At 41.6% G+C, this 17,030-nt stretch overlaps 1 protein-coding gene across 3 annotated transcripts in view; it reads left to right on the top strand.

The window, feature by feature from the left end:
* Positions 1–17,030, top strand: part of rnf213b (ring finger protein 213b) — a 53,787-nt gene that overhangs the window by 22,034 nt on the left and 14,723 nt on the right. For all 3 annotated transcript variants that reach the window (XM_072667810.1, XM_072667811.1, XM_072667812.1), the window contains 22 exons: positions 5–180; positions 267–422; positions 1,495–5,400; positions 5,493–5,629; positions 5,834–5,932; positions 6,881–6,999; positions 7,075–7,191; positions 8,153–8,205; positions 8,352–8,511; positions 8,613–8,748; positions 9,636–9,824; positions 9,936–10,069; positions 11,253–11,428; positions 11,587–11,793; positions 12,013–12,200; positions 12,835–12,955; positions 13,692–13,792; positions 13,921–14,103; positions 15,352–15,497; positions 15,759–15,858; positions 16,009–16,120; positions 16,774–16,987. In XM_072667810.1, the coding sequence (XP_072523911.1) occupies positions 5–180; positions 267–422; positions 1,495–5,400; positions 5,493–5,629; positions 5,834–5,932; positions 6,881–6,999; positions 7,075–7,191; positions 8,153–8,205; positions 8,352–8,511; positions 8,613–8,748; positions 9,636–9,824; positions 9,936–10,069; positions 11,253–11,428; positions 11,587–11,793; positions 12,013–12,200; positions 12,835–12,955; positions 13,692–13,792; positions 13,921–14,103; positions 15,352–15,497; positions 15,759–15,858; positions 16,009–16,120; positions 16,774–16,987 (6,930 nt within the window). The remainder of the gene's footprint in view (positions 1–4; positions 181–266; positions 423–1,494; positions 5,401–5,492; positions 5,630–5,833; positions 5,933–6,880; positions 7,000–7,074; positions 7,192–8,152; positions 8,206–8,351; positions 8,512–8,612; positions 8,749–9,635; positions 9,825–9,935; positions 10,070–11,252; positions 11,429–11,586; positions 11,794–12,012; positions 12,201–12,834; positions 12,956–13,691; positions 13,793–13,920; positions 14,104–15,351; positions 15,498–15,758; positions 15,859–16,008; positions 16,121–16,773; positions 16,988–17,030) is intronic.

A 17,030-nucleotide genomic window follows, 5' to 3' on the forward strand; every position in this document is an offset into this window, starting at 1 on the left:
GCAGGGAAGTCACTCTACATCAGACGGATGTTCCAGAATTTCGAGGCGAAGCTTCCAGCAGCCAGTTATCTTCCACTTAGACTGATTGAGCCTTTGGTTGACACAGATTGCTTTGTGCTGACTCTTTCTGAGAAGTTGAGAGAACAGGATCCTGTTCTTCTGCACATTGATGCTGCAGCTGTACGTTTAACAATAATCTAAATTATAATTAATGCCAAAAAGCTTCCAGTGTTGCTTGAAGTTAATATGGAATGTTGGTTTGACAGGTCCGATGTGGCTTAGAGGAGTTCCTCTTCAAATTACTTGTTCTAGGATGTTTGAGTGATGGTAAAGGACAACTTTGGAGGAGAAATCCAGCTCACTTGATTGCAGTTGAAGCACTCCTGCCAGATCCCACTCATCACAGACAAACTCTTAAAGAGGTATGCGTTGGTCTTTGCCTTGGTCTTTGTGATTATTACTTCTAATGGACCTTATTCACCAATATCTTCTGTGGAATTTTTGAAATTCCCAACGAAAATTCATATATGTCCAAATGTTGTCCAAAAGTGGACACCCCTCCTAATGAATGCATTCAGTTACTTTAAGTTGCTTTTAGTGCTCAAAGGTGTGCAAATACACACACACACACACAGCTTGTCTAGTCCCTGTAGAAGTATTGCAACTTTGTAATGATGGTGGTGCTCCACCCAGAACTTTTGAGATGAGTTGAGGAGTTTGGGATGAGGTGGGAGTAGTGATCATCCAACATCTAGACTTCACTAATGATCTTGCCACTGAATGCAATCAAATCAAAACCACACAGCAAAGCTTTATAATCTAGTAGAAACCTTCCCTATAGAAAGCCTTCTTTTTAATACCCCTGATTTCAGAGTTTGGACAGTTTGTGGAGATATTGTACACAATATGTGGACATTAAGCCCCTTGCTCTGTCCCTTTTTAGTCTTTCAGACATTACCCAGGCACATATCAAGGGTAAACCGTCAATTCTTTAAGATGGAAAGCCCAATCTTGTCCATTTGCCTGCTATGAAATTGATAAACACCACACTTTCCTTTTATAAGGAGTTGGGAATTAGGTGGGGTGGTAATCATCCAACATCCAGACATCATTAATGCTCTTGTTGCTGAATGATAGCAAAATCCTCACATAAATGCTCCAAAGTACCCTTGATTTCAGAAGAAACAAATAATGAGCAGGTATCCTAGTAATTTTGTCCATCTAGTCTATGCTCTTATAGCGATGGATCCCATCATTATAAGAGCATATGGTCATTGGTGAATGTCAGAATCTTTGTAAAAACTGAGTAAGTGTGTTTTAAGAAAAACGGGTTGGTGAACAAGGCCTATTGTTCCCTTTTATAAATCTTCCCCACATTAAGTTATTTAGCATTCAGCATTCATTTCATTCATTTATAACAAGTCATGTGAACTTATTTGTGTAGGGATCCCTCTGAACAAATTGTTAATATAATCAGCTTTCTTTTTCTTTAAGCCGAATCAAGGACTTCTGCACCTGCTGCCAACCATTCACTGTAGACCACCAAAGGAAATCAAAGAGTTGGAGCTTAAAAAGAGAAATTACAGACAAAATCATGCATCTTTAGATCCACTAATGGATATTCAAGAATTTCAGAGTGAAGGCATTCAGAGATCTTACCAATATTTAAGGAGATTCAACAGAAATGAGAACCTGGACCATTTCAAGTACCAGGCTAAATCTGTAGAAGGAAGTCCAGTTGATTGCCTTCATCATCTTTTGTCAAACTGTGGACTGAAGGACCCATCATGGGCTGAACTGAAGCATTTTACCTGGTTTCTCAACTTGCAGCTTAAAGACTGTGAGAATTCTGGGTTCTGTGACCCAGACTTTTTTGCCCAAAGTTTGCATGGCTTCAAGAGCTTCATAGTCAAATTCATGATACACATGGCAAGGGACTTTGCATCTCCTTCTCTGGACATCTCTGACCAGAGCCCTTCTCTTCTCCCAGAGGGTGAGCCTGAGGATGATCTTTTGTACAGGCTAACCATTCGGAAGCAGTGGGAGAATCAGTCTCATCCGTATATCTTCTTTAATGCAGATCACCTCACCATGACCTTCCTTGGTTTTCATGTAAAGCAGATGGGAGCTACTCTTAATGCTGTTGATCCACACAGTGGCAAAGTTTTGATGGGGAATGTGATGTCACCTGACTTGTTTGTGGGACTTAAGCAACAAAGAATTTCCTTCTCCGAAGACTTTGATCAGCTGCCAAGAGAAAAAAAAATCAGAAAGATTTCCTTAGTTGTTGGTGCTAAGGAATGGTTTGACCCGGATCCCACATATGAGCTCACTGCAGACAACGTCATGAAAATGCTGGCTATTCACATGAGGTTCAGGTGTGAGATACCCGTCATCATAATGGGCGAGACTGGTTGTGGAAAGACCAGACTAGTGAAGTTCCTCTGCGACCTGCAGAGGGAGGGGAGAAATGTTGAAAACATGAAACTGGTCAAGGTTCATGGAGGAACGACTGCTGACATTATATACAAGAAGGTCAGGGAGGCAGAAAGACTTGCAGTGGAAAACAGGCGAAAGCACAGTCTAGACACGATTTTGTTTTTCGATGAGGCGAACACCACCGAAGCCATCTTTGCCATCAAGGAGGTGCTGTGTGACATGACGGTGCAAGGATTTCCTTTGAAGAAGAACTCTGGCCTGAAAATAATTGCTGCCTGCAATCCCTACAGGAGACACACTGCTGAAATGATTGAGCGCTTGGAGCGAGCTGGGTTGGGCTACAGGGTGAAGGCTGGGGAAACAGAGGACAGACTTGGTAAAGTCCCCATGCGGCAGCTTGTGTACAGGGTTCATCCACTGCCTCCAAGTATGATACCACTTGTGTGGGACTTTGGACAGTTGAGCGATTCGACAGAGTTCTCTTACATTCGACAGATTGTACTGAAACAGATGAATGAACACCACTTACCCCTTGAGTGCCAGACTGTCATCACAAATGTTTTGGCAACTTCTCAGAGTTACATGCGTGGTCGAGTGGATGAGTGCAGTTTTGTAAGTCTTAGGGATGTCGAGAGGTCAATGATGGTGCTGGTGTGGTTCTACCAACACAGAGGCTACCTTTTTCCAGATCACCAGGGGACAGGCATAGTGTATATGACCTTAAAATGCTTGGCTCTTGCTTTGGGTGTTTGCTACTACCCATCACTTGAGTGCCGAGAGACCTATCTGGCCACTGTTTCCAAGCATTTCCGTGAACCGTTGAACACCAAGGAGGCCCTAAAGCAGGAGATTTCCTCATGCCAAGACTTCTTTCTCAAGAATATTTCAATGAGACAGACGATTGCCAAGAATTCCGCCTTAAAAGAAAATGTCTTTCTCATGGTGGTCTGCATTGAATTGAGAATTCCACTGTTTCTGGTAGGCAAGCCAGGGAGCTCGAAATCTCTTGCCAAGACTGTGGTAGCAGATGCCATGCAAAGACAGGCTTCTCATTGTGACTTGTTTAAGAAGCTGAAGGAGACCCACATGGTGTCTTTCCAGTGTAGTCCTCACTCGAGTCCAGAAGGGATCATTGCAACATTCAGGAACTGTGCTCGTTTTCAAAAGGACAAAAACCTGGATGAGTATGTATCAGTAGTGGTGCTGGATGAGATCGGATTGGCAGAGGATTCTCCCCAGATGCCACTGAAAACCTTGCACCCACTTTTGGAGGATGGGTGCATTGACAACGAGAGGCCAGATCCACACATGAAGGTGGGCTTTGTTGGAATCTCAAACTGGGCTCTTGATCCAGCAAAGATGAACAGGGGGATTTTTGTATCTCGTTGGGATCCAAGTGAGAATGAATTGGTGGAGACTGCTAATGGCATCTGTGCATCGTCCAAGTCAGTTTTTCTCAAAATCAAGCATCTCCTGCCTAAGCTTGCAAAGGGCTTTTTAAGCATCTGTGAAAATGACAGTGACCAATTCTTTGGCCTTAGAGATTATTACAGTTTGGTGAAAATGATTTTTGCCACGGTGAAAAATACAGACAAGGATCCTAGTGATAGTGACTTAGCAGAGGCTGTACTGCGGAATTTCAGTGGCCAAAAAAACAACTTTGATCCTCTCAGTCATTTCCAAGATCTCTTCTTCAGTCTGCATGATGTCCCCAGGACAAGCACCTTGAAAATGATAGAACAAAACCTTGATGAGACCATCGAGACCCGCTATCTTCTCCTGCTCAGTACAAACAATGCTGCTCTGTACATAGTCCAGCGGTATATTTTTTCAAAGGGTAACTACACCTGTCCTGAAATCGTGTTTGGGTCTGGCTTTCCCAAAGACCAGGAGTATGCTCAAATCTGTCGCAATGTGAGTCGGGTGAAGACTTGTATGGAGACTGGTCGGACCGTCATTCTCTTGAACCTTCTCAATCTATATGAGAGCTTGTATGATGCGTTGAACCAGTACTATGTTACCTTTAGTGGACAACAGTATGTTGACCTGGGCCTAGGCTCACACAGAGTGAAGTGTCGAGTGCACAGGGACTTCAGACTGGTTGTGATTGAAGACCAAGAGAAAGTCTATGACAAGTTTCCTGTCCCACTTAAAAACCGACTGGAGAAGCACAGAGTAGACAGGAGTACAGACTTGACACCATGGCAGCACAGAGTTCTGGGAAAACTCCAAGACTGGGTGAAGAAATTTTCAAACTGTAGATTGTCAGAGTTTAGTCCCATGGATGCCTTTGTTGGTTTTCATGGAGATGCTTGTGCCAGTGCACTCCTGCAAGCCTTGGAAAGAAGAGAAAACCAGGACCATGTTGCCACTGATGTTCCTGAAGCAAAGGACAACATTATCTCAGAGCCCATGGATGAAGATAGTATGACTATGACAACAGGGAACGGCATGAAGGAAAGTCAGACACAAAGGGAGGGAGTCGTGTCTCAACAGATTAGACCTGGTGATGATGATGAAAATGCTCTGATAGACAGTAGGGTTCAGTCTGATGATGATTCCTCAATGCTCCCAGATGAGAAGGATGAGGATCACGCCATGATTCATGTGGACGATAGCGCTGAAGTTGCAACTGAAGTTGAAAAGGATGCAGAGAACCTTGAGGAAATCCTAAAATCTGAGCAAATGGACATAGACCCTGTTGACCTTGAGACAGTAAAATACAATGAGCCAGATGAAACCAAGAATGAAGAAGAAGAGGTCTACGAATCTGCCAAGCACTTCTTGTTGAAATGTGCCACTCCAGATTCTGTGCTGAGGCTAAAGTACTCATGGTTGGGAAAACAGGAAGTAGACAGGCTCCAGAGGCTATATTTCCATCAGCAAGGCCAGCACACCTTCAAAGACTTTATGAGCTGCCATTTGATGAAGAAGGACAAAGAAAAGAGCAGATTCATAGAGGTGAGAAATATGTCTGACACATGAATATTAATTGTGGAAAATTAGATGCCATCAGATTACATGCATTTTAACAGTCTCTGTATTTTATGCAGGTAACCACCTTCTCTAGTTTGCTCACTAAAGCTGATGTGCGAAATCTGACCCGGGCTCTGGGCTTGTCCATGGAGCAGCTCCTTTTGCTCTCTCTACACCAGTTTGACACAGAGGCTTCTTTCTGCAGGAAGATTCGGTACAGAGCATCTTCAGCTTGTATGCACACTGCATACAAGTTCTTATTAACTCACGTTTAATTAAGGATGTTTGAATTGTGTAAAAATACGTATAATATACATGTCTGACCAATCAGATGTAGTCTATTTTATAGTTTTCACATTTTCCACAAATTAACTACAATTTAACCATTACAATTTTGCTCCTTTCCTGTCATTCTCAGGAGTTTTGTGCAGAACACAAGTCTGTCCCTCCGCATCTTGCTAATAGAGATGGACATGGAGGAATCCCTCTGCAAAAATGAGCTAATTGCTTCAGCAAAGTGAGTCTTCTTCTGCTTTCTCCATTTTATCTTATTCTTTCTTTTTTTTTATTTTATTAATTTATCACATTTTCAATCCAATTTGGTACAGCTAGTTGACCCACCCATTTGTAGCTCCCCCTAGCTCTAGCAATGCTCACAACATTAGGCGGGTACAAATTTAAAACAATACATGTGAAACCAGCCACCACCAGGTTTCTCTGCTCCGACGCACAAGCTACCCAACATCTTTGCCAGCCTGCACTGCTTAGAGAGAGATGAGGGTAGAGAACGCCATCTACCCACCTGGAGAGAGCATGGCCAGTTGTACTTTCTCGACCCCTGGGCCATAGTCGTAGTGCATTGGACAACCAAACCACTCCGTATGGTCTTATTAAGCCCCCTGTATGGTCTTATTCTGACTTCTAAAGCTTGGAATAAGACCATGCTGGGGGTTTCGAGTGGCTTAGCGGTCCAATGAGCTACCACTATGTTGTTTTTTGTTGACTAATTGTACAATATGTTCTAAGGAACTAGATGTACACCACTGGATCGCTTGTTCAAATCCCGGTCATGCTGTCTGCCATCAGCAGCCCGAGACAGAGAGAGCATAACTGGCCTTGCTTTCTCAGGGTGGGTGGATGGTTTGCCCTCTCCCCACTTCACCTCAGGGTGATGCTGACTTCCATGGGCATTTGCTAGAGCTAGGTGCTTTCCTCAGTGTGCGTTGGTTGCCCAGGGATGTTCTTGCATTAGCAGCAGTTCAAAAAGAGGCAGCGGCTGGTTGCGTATGTGTCAGAGGAGGCATGTGTCAATCCTCACCCTCCCAATATCGGGAGCATTACATGTAATGGGCGAGAGTGAGTTGGGTAATTGGCTATTTAAAATTAGGGAGGAAAACTAGTGTCACAGCTAGCGATCAAGCGTAGTATTAACTGTGTCCTGTGCATATCTTGACCTTGTGTACAGATACTGCACCATGAATGAACTTCTGTCACTTGGTTCAGAAGATTGCAACTGCTATGTTGTGTTCATCACAAAGCTCTCCCGGATTGCTGGTGGAAATAAGTACATTGGTTTCCAAGGAGGTGAGTACCACCACGGTCTTAATTCAACACAGCACCATCATTGCTGGTCTTCCTTCATATTATTTTCTATCAAAGGTGCATGGCTTTCGGTGCATGTTGACGACCTCAGAGACACTGATGACATGAGCATGGATCTTTCTGTTTTCTGTGGAACACCTATCAGCAAGGTCTTCTCCCAGACAACACTACCAGGTGTGGTGATACATAGAAACTAATATGCTCAGAAATCTACACACAAACATACAATCATGAAAAAATTAGGACACTACATGAAAGCCTTTGCTTTTGTCTTTTTGCTCTGATATTTGTTTTTGACAGCAATGGTTTCCACCAGCCATTAAATTCAAACTGTGGCATCAACAGTTGCAGAAGCTACCTGTAGGTCCTGTAATGACATTTTAGGATTGTTGGAAATTTCATCATGTACCTTGTGGTCTGCTTTTTGGCTGAACCTGCTAGGAGGGCCTGATCTGGCCATGCTGGCAGATATTTTCAATGTTTTCCACTTTTTAATTATTCTGCGGATGATGGAACCCAAAGGAAATATGTAATTTCTTATCTTGTGGTCTGAAGAGAGGTTCTCCTAAACCCACTTTTAGGCGAAAAAGGACATGAACATCAGTGCTTAACTGTGACACAAATGAGAAAAGGATTAGATCTTCTTTAGCTCTGATAGACATTATTTTGATCAAAGTGAGAACATCTAGGGTTGTTGTCAGGAGCTGAATTTTGAAAACAAGAGAAAAATGCTCAAGAGGAAAGGTGAAATTCTCACATTGGTCTAAAACAGTTGATCATTTTAAACCCCTTCCCAGACTCATCTGCAGCTACAACCTTCTCTCTGAAGGCCTACATATTTGAAGTAGTGTAAAATGGGGGGTGTCCTACATTCTTCCTTGGAAATGAAAACTGCATTTTCATTTATTACATTTTAATAACAATATTCTAAACATTTTGTTCAGTTTTATTTGTTTAGTTATAAACAAATCTCTCCATCTCTCAGTATTATTCTAATGAAGATCAAAGGTTTTCATGCAGTGTGCTATTTTTTTTTTTTTTTTTTTTTCATTTTATGCAGAGACCAAGTCTGATTCTGGACTAAATAGCATTACTGATTTTCAACTTGTGCTATTGCCATATTGTGTATTTGTAGATGTAGAAGTTGTTGGAGAACATCAAGAGACTGCCATGCCAAAAAGCCACTGGGTAAAGTTGTAAACCAGTATTATAAAATATTAAAAAAGTATTATATATGTGCTAAATATGCATTGTTAGATTAATAATCAACATTATTATTATACATTTTGATACATTATCATTATTATTATTATACATTTCTTTGTTGTTGTTAGCAAAAGAAGTCTGTATACCTGCACAGTCTGTCCCTGGTGAAATCCTGTACTCAGAAAGCTGTTTCTTTACTGAGAGACCCCACTAATAAAGCCTCTAGGAGCATGAAGCGCATGAGTATCCTTCTTGACCTTCTTGGAAATGATCCAGGTGAAATAGCAGGTCAGTTGATTTCAGTGAGATAACGGTCATTTATCTTCTGAAATACAGGGCACTAGGTCTCTCAGTGGCTTATGATCTGTATGATCCTGTGTGTGCATTAGCCCGTTTCCAGAAAGTGCTGCTGAGGAGGTTGGTGGTTGTCTTGACACAAAGAGAGGAGCTGATTCCCAATTCAGGAGATTGGGTGAATAAGGAAGCAGCAAAGCGAGAAGCCCTGCAAGAAGGCGGCACTCTCAGGTGCAGTACTGCAGAATGCAGATAAATCTGCTCACCCTTGTCAACACAGGAGAACAATGAGCATAGTGCGTTAGCTCTTGAGTAAGACTAAGAGTAGCCTATTAGTCTTATATTAGTTCTAAATGTAAGGTAACTTCAAACATTTAAAAATCGAATTCTGCAAATTATTGTTTTTTTTATTCTTTTTGTTTATCTTTTTGTCTTCACCCTCATCATCATCTTATTAGTATTATTATTAGTAGTAGTAATAGTAGCAGTAGTAGTAATAGCTGTAGTAGTAGTAGCAGTAATAGCTGTAGTAATAGTTGTAGTAATAATAATAATAGTTATTGCTGGAAGTTACTTGTAGCAACACAGGTACTTTTTGTCAGTTGTGTATTAACAAGAGACTGATTTTTAAAAAAGAGAAACTTCAGTCTTGTGCACTAAAACATTCATGCCACCCAGCACATAAAGCATTTTTAAATATTAGACAAGACAACCAAACTCACTGTTTTATGTTGGACACAGATGGAAATTGGCCTTCGCCTTTTTACCCATCTGTTCAGTGAACACACACACACACCCCACACATAAACAGTAGTGATTAAACACACACAGCGACAGTTAGCACACATACCCGGAGAGGTGGGCAGCCACTGCTGCGGCGCCCGGAAGCAGAGAGGGTGAAGGACCTTGCTCAAGCTCAGCTTGATGAGCCCAGGTATCGAACCCACAGCTCTGTCATCAATAACCTGATGCTCTAACTGCTGAGCCACCACTGCCCGTACCTTGGTAACAAAAACCATGCGGTCTACATGTCTGTCCAGTAAAAATAAAATCACACTGACAATTTCTAGTACCGTTTACATGGCACTTAATGTTTTTGTGTTGTGTTTTGTGTGTAGGCACACTCTCTGGCGTTGCCTGCAGGGTGTTCTGACCCCTGTTCTGGCCAGAGTGTTAGAGGTATTGGACAGAGACTCTAACCTGGACCTCCTGTATGATGCAAGGCTCAGTGAGGGGCTTATTCAATTCTGGCTGGACATCTTTAGTGACCAGCACATACTGGACCTGACACCACCACAGAACTCAAGGTACACCATCTGATAAAAGATGAAACTGGATTTTTATTAAAATCTTGTTTTTTCAGAATGCGCTTAACTAACGAGTTGAAATGCTTACATTGTGACTTGTCTTTCCTTTAGTGCCACAGAGCAAGACATTGATGTTCAGTGCAATCTGCTGTTGGGAGTCGAGGAGCGCTCCTGCACGGCTCCTTTTAGCTGGCTCATCAGGCTCTACTGTCATAATCTATGGGAGGAGTCTCAGTTTGTGCAAGGTGAAGACTGAATAGACAGACATACTGATTTCTGGAAACAGATTAATAACAATACACAGTCATATCAGAATATTATGACCACCTATCTAATAGTGGGGCATCGTGGTATGGACTATATTAGGTGATGGAAGGTGTTCATTATAGAGGTTATCTGGTTCACAGTGACGTGTCGGATGCTTTGTACCGCTGGTCGGAGTTTACGTTCCCGTCAGGCATCAATGGCCAGTGGGACACCACTTTTATGCTGTTGAGGGGCAACCAATGTGCGAGAAGTCCATTCTCTGTACACCTTCACTACTGAGGTTTTAGTACATCCCCCCGAAGATGCTACCACCACCAGAATATTATGACTGCCCCTGATTTGGAAAGAACTCAGCCTGGGACATTACAAATACCACATAGCAGGATTTAGCAACCAGTCGGTTGTAGCAGAGTGCAAAACAAAAGGACATGATAATAGGGTCCCGGGTGAGGGGTGTAAGCATCTCAGAAACGGCTGACTTTGTGGGATGTTTCAGAGCGGTCGTAGTGAAGGTGTACAGAGAATGGACTTCTCGCACATTAAGTGCCTTCCATCGACATAACAGTGGTGCCCTACGGGCCATTGATGCCAGAGGGGAATGATGGTAAGGGTAATCTTCCATACCATGATGTCTCGCCAGTGTCATCCGAACCAGTGGTTGTTATTTCCACTATTAAGTAAGTGGTCAGTTGCAATACAGATGCCATGGAATGCTAGGGCTAGCCTTTAGCCTAGCAGGAGTACATGCTTGCTTCTGCTTTTTTGCTTTTGCTTCCTCTCACAATGTTTCGGCATACTTCACCGAATACTGGCATAAGGCAAAGCCCTAGTCACAGGGCCTGGTTCACGTAGGAACCTGAGTCTGGTGGTGATATGCTGCTCACCAGTGTTACTAATGCACTTCCTGGGAATGATGGTCTCCATATGCACCAGAAGCACCATATGTTTTCATACCCCCATCTTGGACTAGGGCAAGAGTGCTTTTTATCTATGCCCAGGTAAATGCATTGTACCAGGTTTTCATTGTATGGCATCTTTAAGAAAAGACCACTCAGAAGCAGCTGAATGTCATATATTGCACTACGTTGTACCCAAAAGATGATGAAAGGCTCAGGAATCGCAATCCCCAGCTGCTTGAATATGCTGTCTTATTTCTTTCAGGTACTGAACAAAACAGCAAAGAGAGAATCCAGCAGTTTGTGAGTGCGGTGACAGGCAGCAGTCTGGGCAGCTATATTGAAAAACTCTCAGAGAGAGAGCGTGCGGAGCTAGCTCACAAATATCTTAATGATTTTGTGCTCCTTTCCTTTAAAGTCAAAACTGAGGAGGAAATGAGGGTGAGTTCTCATTACAAGTTTGACCTAAAATTACCATTAATGAGAGCCAGTTGTCAAGTATAGCAATACAGCCTGTGTTTATGAGCATGCATCGCTTTTCCTGTGTGTGCGCTTACACATGTGTGTGTGTGTTTATGTGTATTTGTGCATTACTGCAGGTGTTTAGTGCGGCAGTATTGGGCTGTGTTTCTGCTCTACAAGAGCTCATGGGGGTGACTCCAGACCTTTCTCCAGCTTGGATCATGGCAGCAGCCTGGCACTACAGCCCTCGTCTGGATACTCTGTCACACACCCTGCAGCTTCAGCCATGTCTAGCACCTCTCATCCTAAACAAACAACCCTTTCAGAAAGACCTCCCTGACATGGTGAGAATGTCACTAATATCACTAAAGTCTCTTAGTCCTCATGATCATAGATAGTCTTTGAGAGCAGGACAGGATTACTGATGTTGGATATGCTGTTCAGAAGCGACACCGATGATGGAGGAACCCTTCTGGTGCTTTACATTTCCAGCCTTATTTTCATATGTTTTTAGAAAAAGGAAATGTGCACAGACTTCATTGTGTCATTCTGGTTTGTCACAGTGTGAAGACATCCTGGCTCTTGGTATCTGTGTGGAGGAGACTAAGCTTCAGCCAATCACAGCGTTTTCTGAGTGTGAATCCTTCCTTAGCAGAGTTGAATTGCTGCAGCCTTGTTTGCAGAGAGCATTAAGTTACAGCTATTCCTCCCTCTGCAGCCCTGGCTCTCAGAAACACCTCAACGCTATAAAGTAAGTGACTCCTGGCCAAAAAAACCTTTTTTGTCCAAAATGCTTATTTTTTTATTTATATTATTTTCATTTATTATTTTTATGCATTTTTCATTTTTCCCATCAATTTGGTACTGCTAATTAACCCTAGCTCTAGCATTGCTCCATACACTAGGAGGGTAAGAACTTAACACATGTCTGTTCTAAAACATGTGAAATCAGCCGCCGCCTCTTTTTGGAACTGCCTTCCAGTAAGGCCTGTGTATATGTATCTCCAGTGTAGCGGGGCTGTGTCCCAAACCACACAGTATCACTCTACACAGTGCTTCAGAAGTTGCCACCATTGACGTAAAATGTTACAGCTTTAACGAACATCGTTCCATGAACAAATTAGCACGTACGTCAAAATCAGGGTTTAATACTGATCTCATGATGACATGGATTAATAAGCCAGGTTCAAGGATCCAGTAGTTTGTTTTGATTGCGTGGATCATGCAGGACCTTTTGTCATATGTGCGTCATACGTCACCTTTTCCTGTAGTTTTTGTTTAATTGCTTGGTCCGGAGCTGGAAACCCAACTACAAGTATAAACACACCCTAAGAAATGAACACATGCCTGTAGTACTTACCATAGGTTGTGTCTTTTCTTCTCAGGTCAGTATGGCAGGGGATGCTGGTCATGGCTGCTTTTATTGAGCAAGTCATGGCCCAAGTGAATCCAAGTAATGAGAAGCTGGTGGCCCTGACAGTGAAACACTGCAGCCAGCTCCAAAGGGTGAGTCGGATGGTACTGCCTGAAGTCCTGAGGGACTGAAGTTCTGCTCACAGATTACACAAATCATGTGCACTCTTAAAAATAAAGGTGATGCTAAGGTTTCTTTGAGTGATGCAGTAGAAGAACATTGTTTTGGTTCCATAAACAGCCATGTTTGTAAAAGAGGATGTGTGTGACTGTTAAAGAGGTTTATGTAAAGGGTCTTTACCAATTTAATGGTTAATCACATGCTCATCTCCAGCCTAGTGGTTCTTTATGGCACCTTTACTGCATGCAGTTTATTAATGGAGTTGGTAAAAAGTGACTGAGACAGTTTGCTTACTAGGTGCACCAAACCTTTAGTGTCTGTAATAAGAACATACAGTCCCGGATCCTCTAAAAGTCACAATACTCACTAATTACTTTAAAAGAATTGGTATCTTGGAATTACAGATAATGATGTATGTTGCAACACTTTTCTATTATGTAAAAAAAAAACAAAAAAACTAAAAAAAACTTATTATCCACTTAATAAGTAAAATTCTTAAGGAAATACATAATCAGTTCAATGTAATGAGTCATAATTTGGACCTAAAACAGAAAACGATAAAAATCTTAACAAGGGTTTAAATTGTAGGAACCCGTGATTATTTTCATTGAAGTTCTTAGTAGATAACCTGCAGCACAAAGTATCAGTATGTTATCACTATTAAGCGCTTACCATTTAAGCCCCTGACATGTTTTTTTCATTCATTAGCTGATGGAGGAGTGTCCTGACCTGCAGAGCAAAGCTAGTCTACAACAGCTCATCCGCATCCTCAATGAATACCACGAGAAGTCCATCAGCAGAGAGCTACGGTACTATCTTCCCTTCTGCTACACAGTCCAGCTCAATTATTTAAAAAATAATGGGTACATGGGAAAGGGGACAATTGTGGACATAATTTTATCTTTTTAAATAAATTTATTGTGTATCTTTATTTCAGCTTCGGTGTGAAGTGCCCTGTGTGTCTACTGGACCTGTCTGAGCCTTGTGTCCTGCCGTGTGAGCATGTGTTCTGTCTGCAGTGTGTGAAGAGGTGCCTGAAAGCACAGGAGGCAAAGTCCTGCCCCAAATGCAGGACAGATTTGGATCCCAGCTTCCAGGCCACTGTGTCTGCCAGCATACAGTGAGTTTTATTCAGGGGCCCAACACAATGTTTTCCCTATTAGTATAACCTAATCTAAGACAACCATCCTATATCAAATACCTCAGATCTTGCACTAGAATAGACTAGATATTGTTATTGCACAAGTACCACAAAGCTTGATTGTGAACGCCCTGACCAGATTCTAAGGATGTCCCGATCTGGTTGTTTTGCCCCCGATCTGATCTTTGTGTTTGTATGAATAATGCAGCCTCACAGTTTAGATCAGATAAGCTGCTGATTAATCTGTTAAGTAAAATCCCTTTATATTTAGTATAAGTTTCAATTATGAGACATTCTGGACTGATTGATTTAGTTTAGTCGGGACTTTTGTTAAAATCACGGTTTTATAGTGTTTAATATGTTATAATCCAGTTTCCAGACTCTCCTCCCTGACCAATCAGCTCCCAGCTCCTTTACAACACTGCAGTCTAATCACTTCCTGTGTGTGTATGAGTGTGTGTAGTGGTACACACTCTGGACTGATATGTGTGGGTTTTGGTCTACTGGTGTGTAATAGCTGGTTTATAATGGGTGAATGTGCTGTGTGAGATTAGGGTTTTCTATAGTGTGTGTGTTTTCTTCAGTGCTGGTTTATAAACAGAGAAAGGCAAGCGCCAGTTCTCCCGCTGGTAAAACAGAGCTTTTCAGTGGTAGTTTTATAAAGGGTCAGATATTACGATCTGTTTTCATGTTCCACTGTAAAATAGCTCCACCCAACTCCCAACTCTATTTTTTACCTTCTGAGAACATCCACACTGCTGAAGCCAGCTGGGAATAATGTCTATTAATGGTGCCCTAAGGACTCCAGATGGCGATCTGGACATGTGGTTAAAACTAAGACTCGGAACTGGATTGGGATTAAAATAGTCGACACCTGATCCATTACAGTATGCCTTAATTGGACCGGGTCATCCCTACTAGATGCTGTATGAGATATAATACATTAAAAATACAAAGAATAGAATAGGCTGCTCTAGCAATAACTAACATTATAGCACTATAAATAATAACAGTCATTAATGCAGTAGTTTAAATATCCAAAGCAACAACAGTAACAGAGGGATGTCCGTGTGAGTCTTCATAAATAATTATACTCTGAGAACTGACATATTATCTGTAATAGGTCAATAATATCAAAAACTCTTATCAGTAATAGCTCTTCTAGTTTGTGCTTTACCATACTGTAGTGTGTGAGTTAATAAATGTGTGTGTGTGTCTGTGCTTCAGATTAGCTCTAAAGGAGCACAGAAGTGTAAGGAGATGCTGTAACTCCTTCTTCCTGGAGGTGGTCTCTCGTTTCTGTCTCTCCGAGGGACAGCGCCCCCAAGAAGACATGGTGGAACTGCTCTTCTCCCTGCTCATCTCAGCACAGGGTAGGTTTTGTAGGCTGTTATTAATACTGCAAGGCCTAATGGGCTGCCCGAAAACCATGCTACCTTGACCGGTTGTTATCCTGGCCTGTCACCTGGTTAACACAAGTGATACTAAAGTAGCAGAAATGTCCTTTTTTTATCAAGAAGAACTAGATTTAACTGGGTATGAATCAGAGCTCTGTCTTCATTTTGATGGGATTTGAAGGGTAAGGACAAACCAATGAAGTGTTTCTGTGTATGGGTGTGGTACGTGTCCCCTAGGAGATGTATATAAAACCAGAGAGCTCACTCCATTCCTGGAATGTGTTGACCAGAGCCCTGTGGTTCGTTCTGTGCTGCCCAAACTCCTACTGCAATACAGGTATCAGCAAAACACACACTATCATGAATGATTAAAATACAGGTACAATAATTTTCAGTCCAGCAGGCTTCATCTACAAAGTTTCTAATAATAATTTTGTGACTTTTTATGGTTTGACAAAGAGTAAGCAAACACAGATTGCGTTTATAGTTTTGACCAGGTAAAAGACCACATTCAGACATACCTGGAGAACCTAGAGGACAAGCTCTTGGACAGAGAGGACAGGACAGAACTTTATCGCCTCTTTGCCAACTGTTTCCAGGTAAGTAACTCTTTTCCAAACCTGAGCATTCGATAGCACTAGATTTATGACTACTACTTGTTTAAACCTTGTAAAAACCTTGTAAAAACCTTGTATCTCCAAAATTGCATTTTTATAGGAAAAGGTCAAACTTTCAAGGACAATCTATACTTTCAATAAAAGTCTATCAGCCCGTTAATCATGAACTGTTGACACAGTGTCAAAAAGTGAAAACTTTTTTAGAAAATGGAGATACAAGGGTTTTGTGTGACAATGACTATATACAGTATAATAAATATTTGTTTGTTTATTTATTTATTTTTACAAATATATTAACATATATTTTACATATATAATATATATAAACACACACACACACACACACACACACACATATATATATATATATATATATATATATATATATATATATATATATATATATGATAAATATATATAATAAATCTTCTTCCAAGTTTTTGAGGCATTATACTATACTATATACTATAAATGTAATACGGTTTATTAATTTATTTATTTATTTATTAATAATACCATTATTTATTTACAGTCATTTACTGTCACATTTTTGGAAGTGAATTTGTACATTTAGCAGTTTAGCACTAATCAGGTTAAGTATTGTAAACATTGTCCTCTGCTTGGTATTTGGTCAGGATTCTCTGCTCTGTCCGGGCCTGAGTGGCACTCTGGAGGTCAGAGAGTTCCAGCTTCAGCAGCAGGACATTAGCTTTCTCGGTCGGTTGGCCCGCAATCAGACCCCATCCAGAGAGCACCAGCCAGCTGAGTTTCTGCTGTCCATGGCTCGCCTCAGGGTGTGTCTGGACACCACTGCACGAATACTTCCCAGAGCTGTCGGCCAAAAGAGTGGTGAGAGTTTGGATAAAACAACTGAAGAGACCAGCTGAATAGC

The sequence above is a fragment of the Salminus brasiliensis genome, chromosome 22, assembly GCF_030463535.1.
Source record: "Salminus brasiliensis chromosome 22, fSalBra1.hap2, whole genome shotgun sequence".
NCBI classification, from domain to species: domain Eukaryota; kingdom Metazoa; phylum Chordata; class Actinopteri; order Characiformes; family Bryconidae; genus Salminus; species Salminus brasiliensis.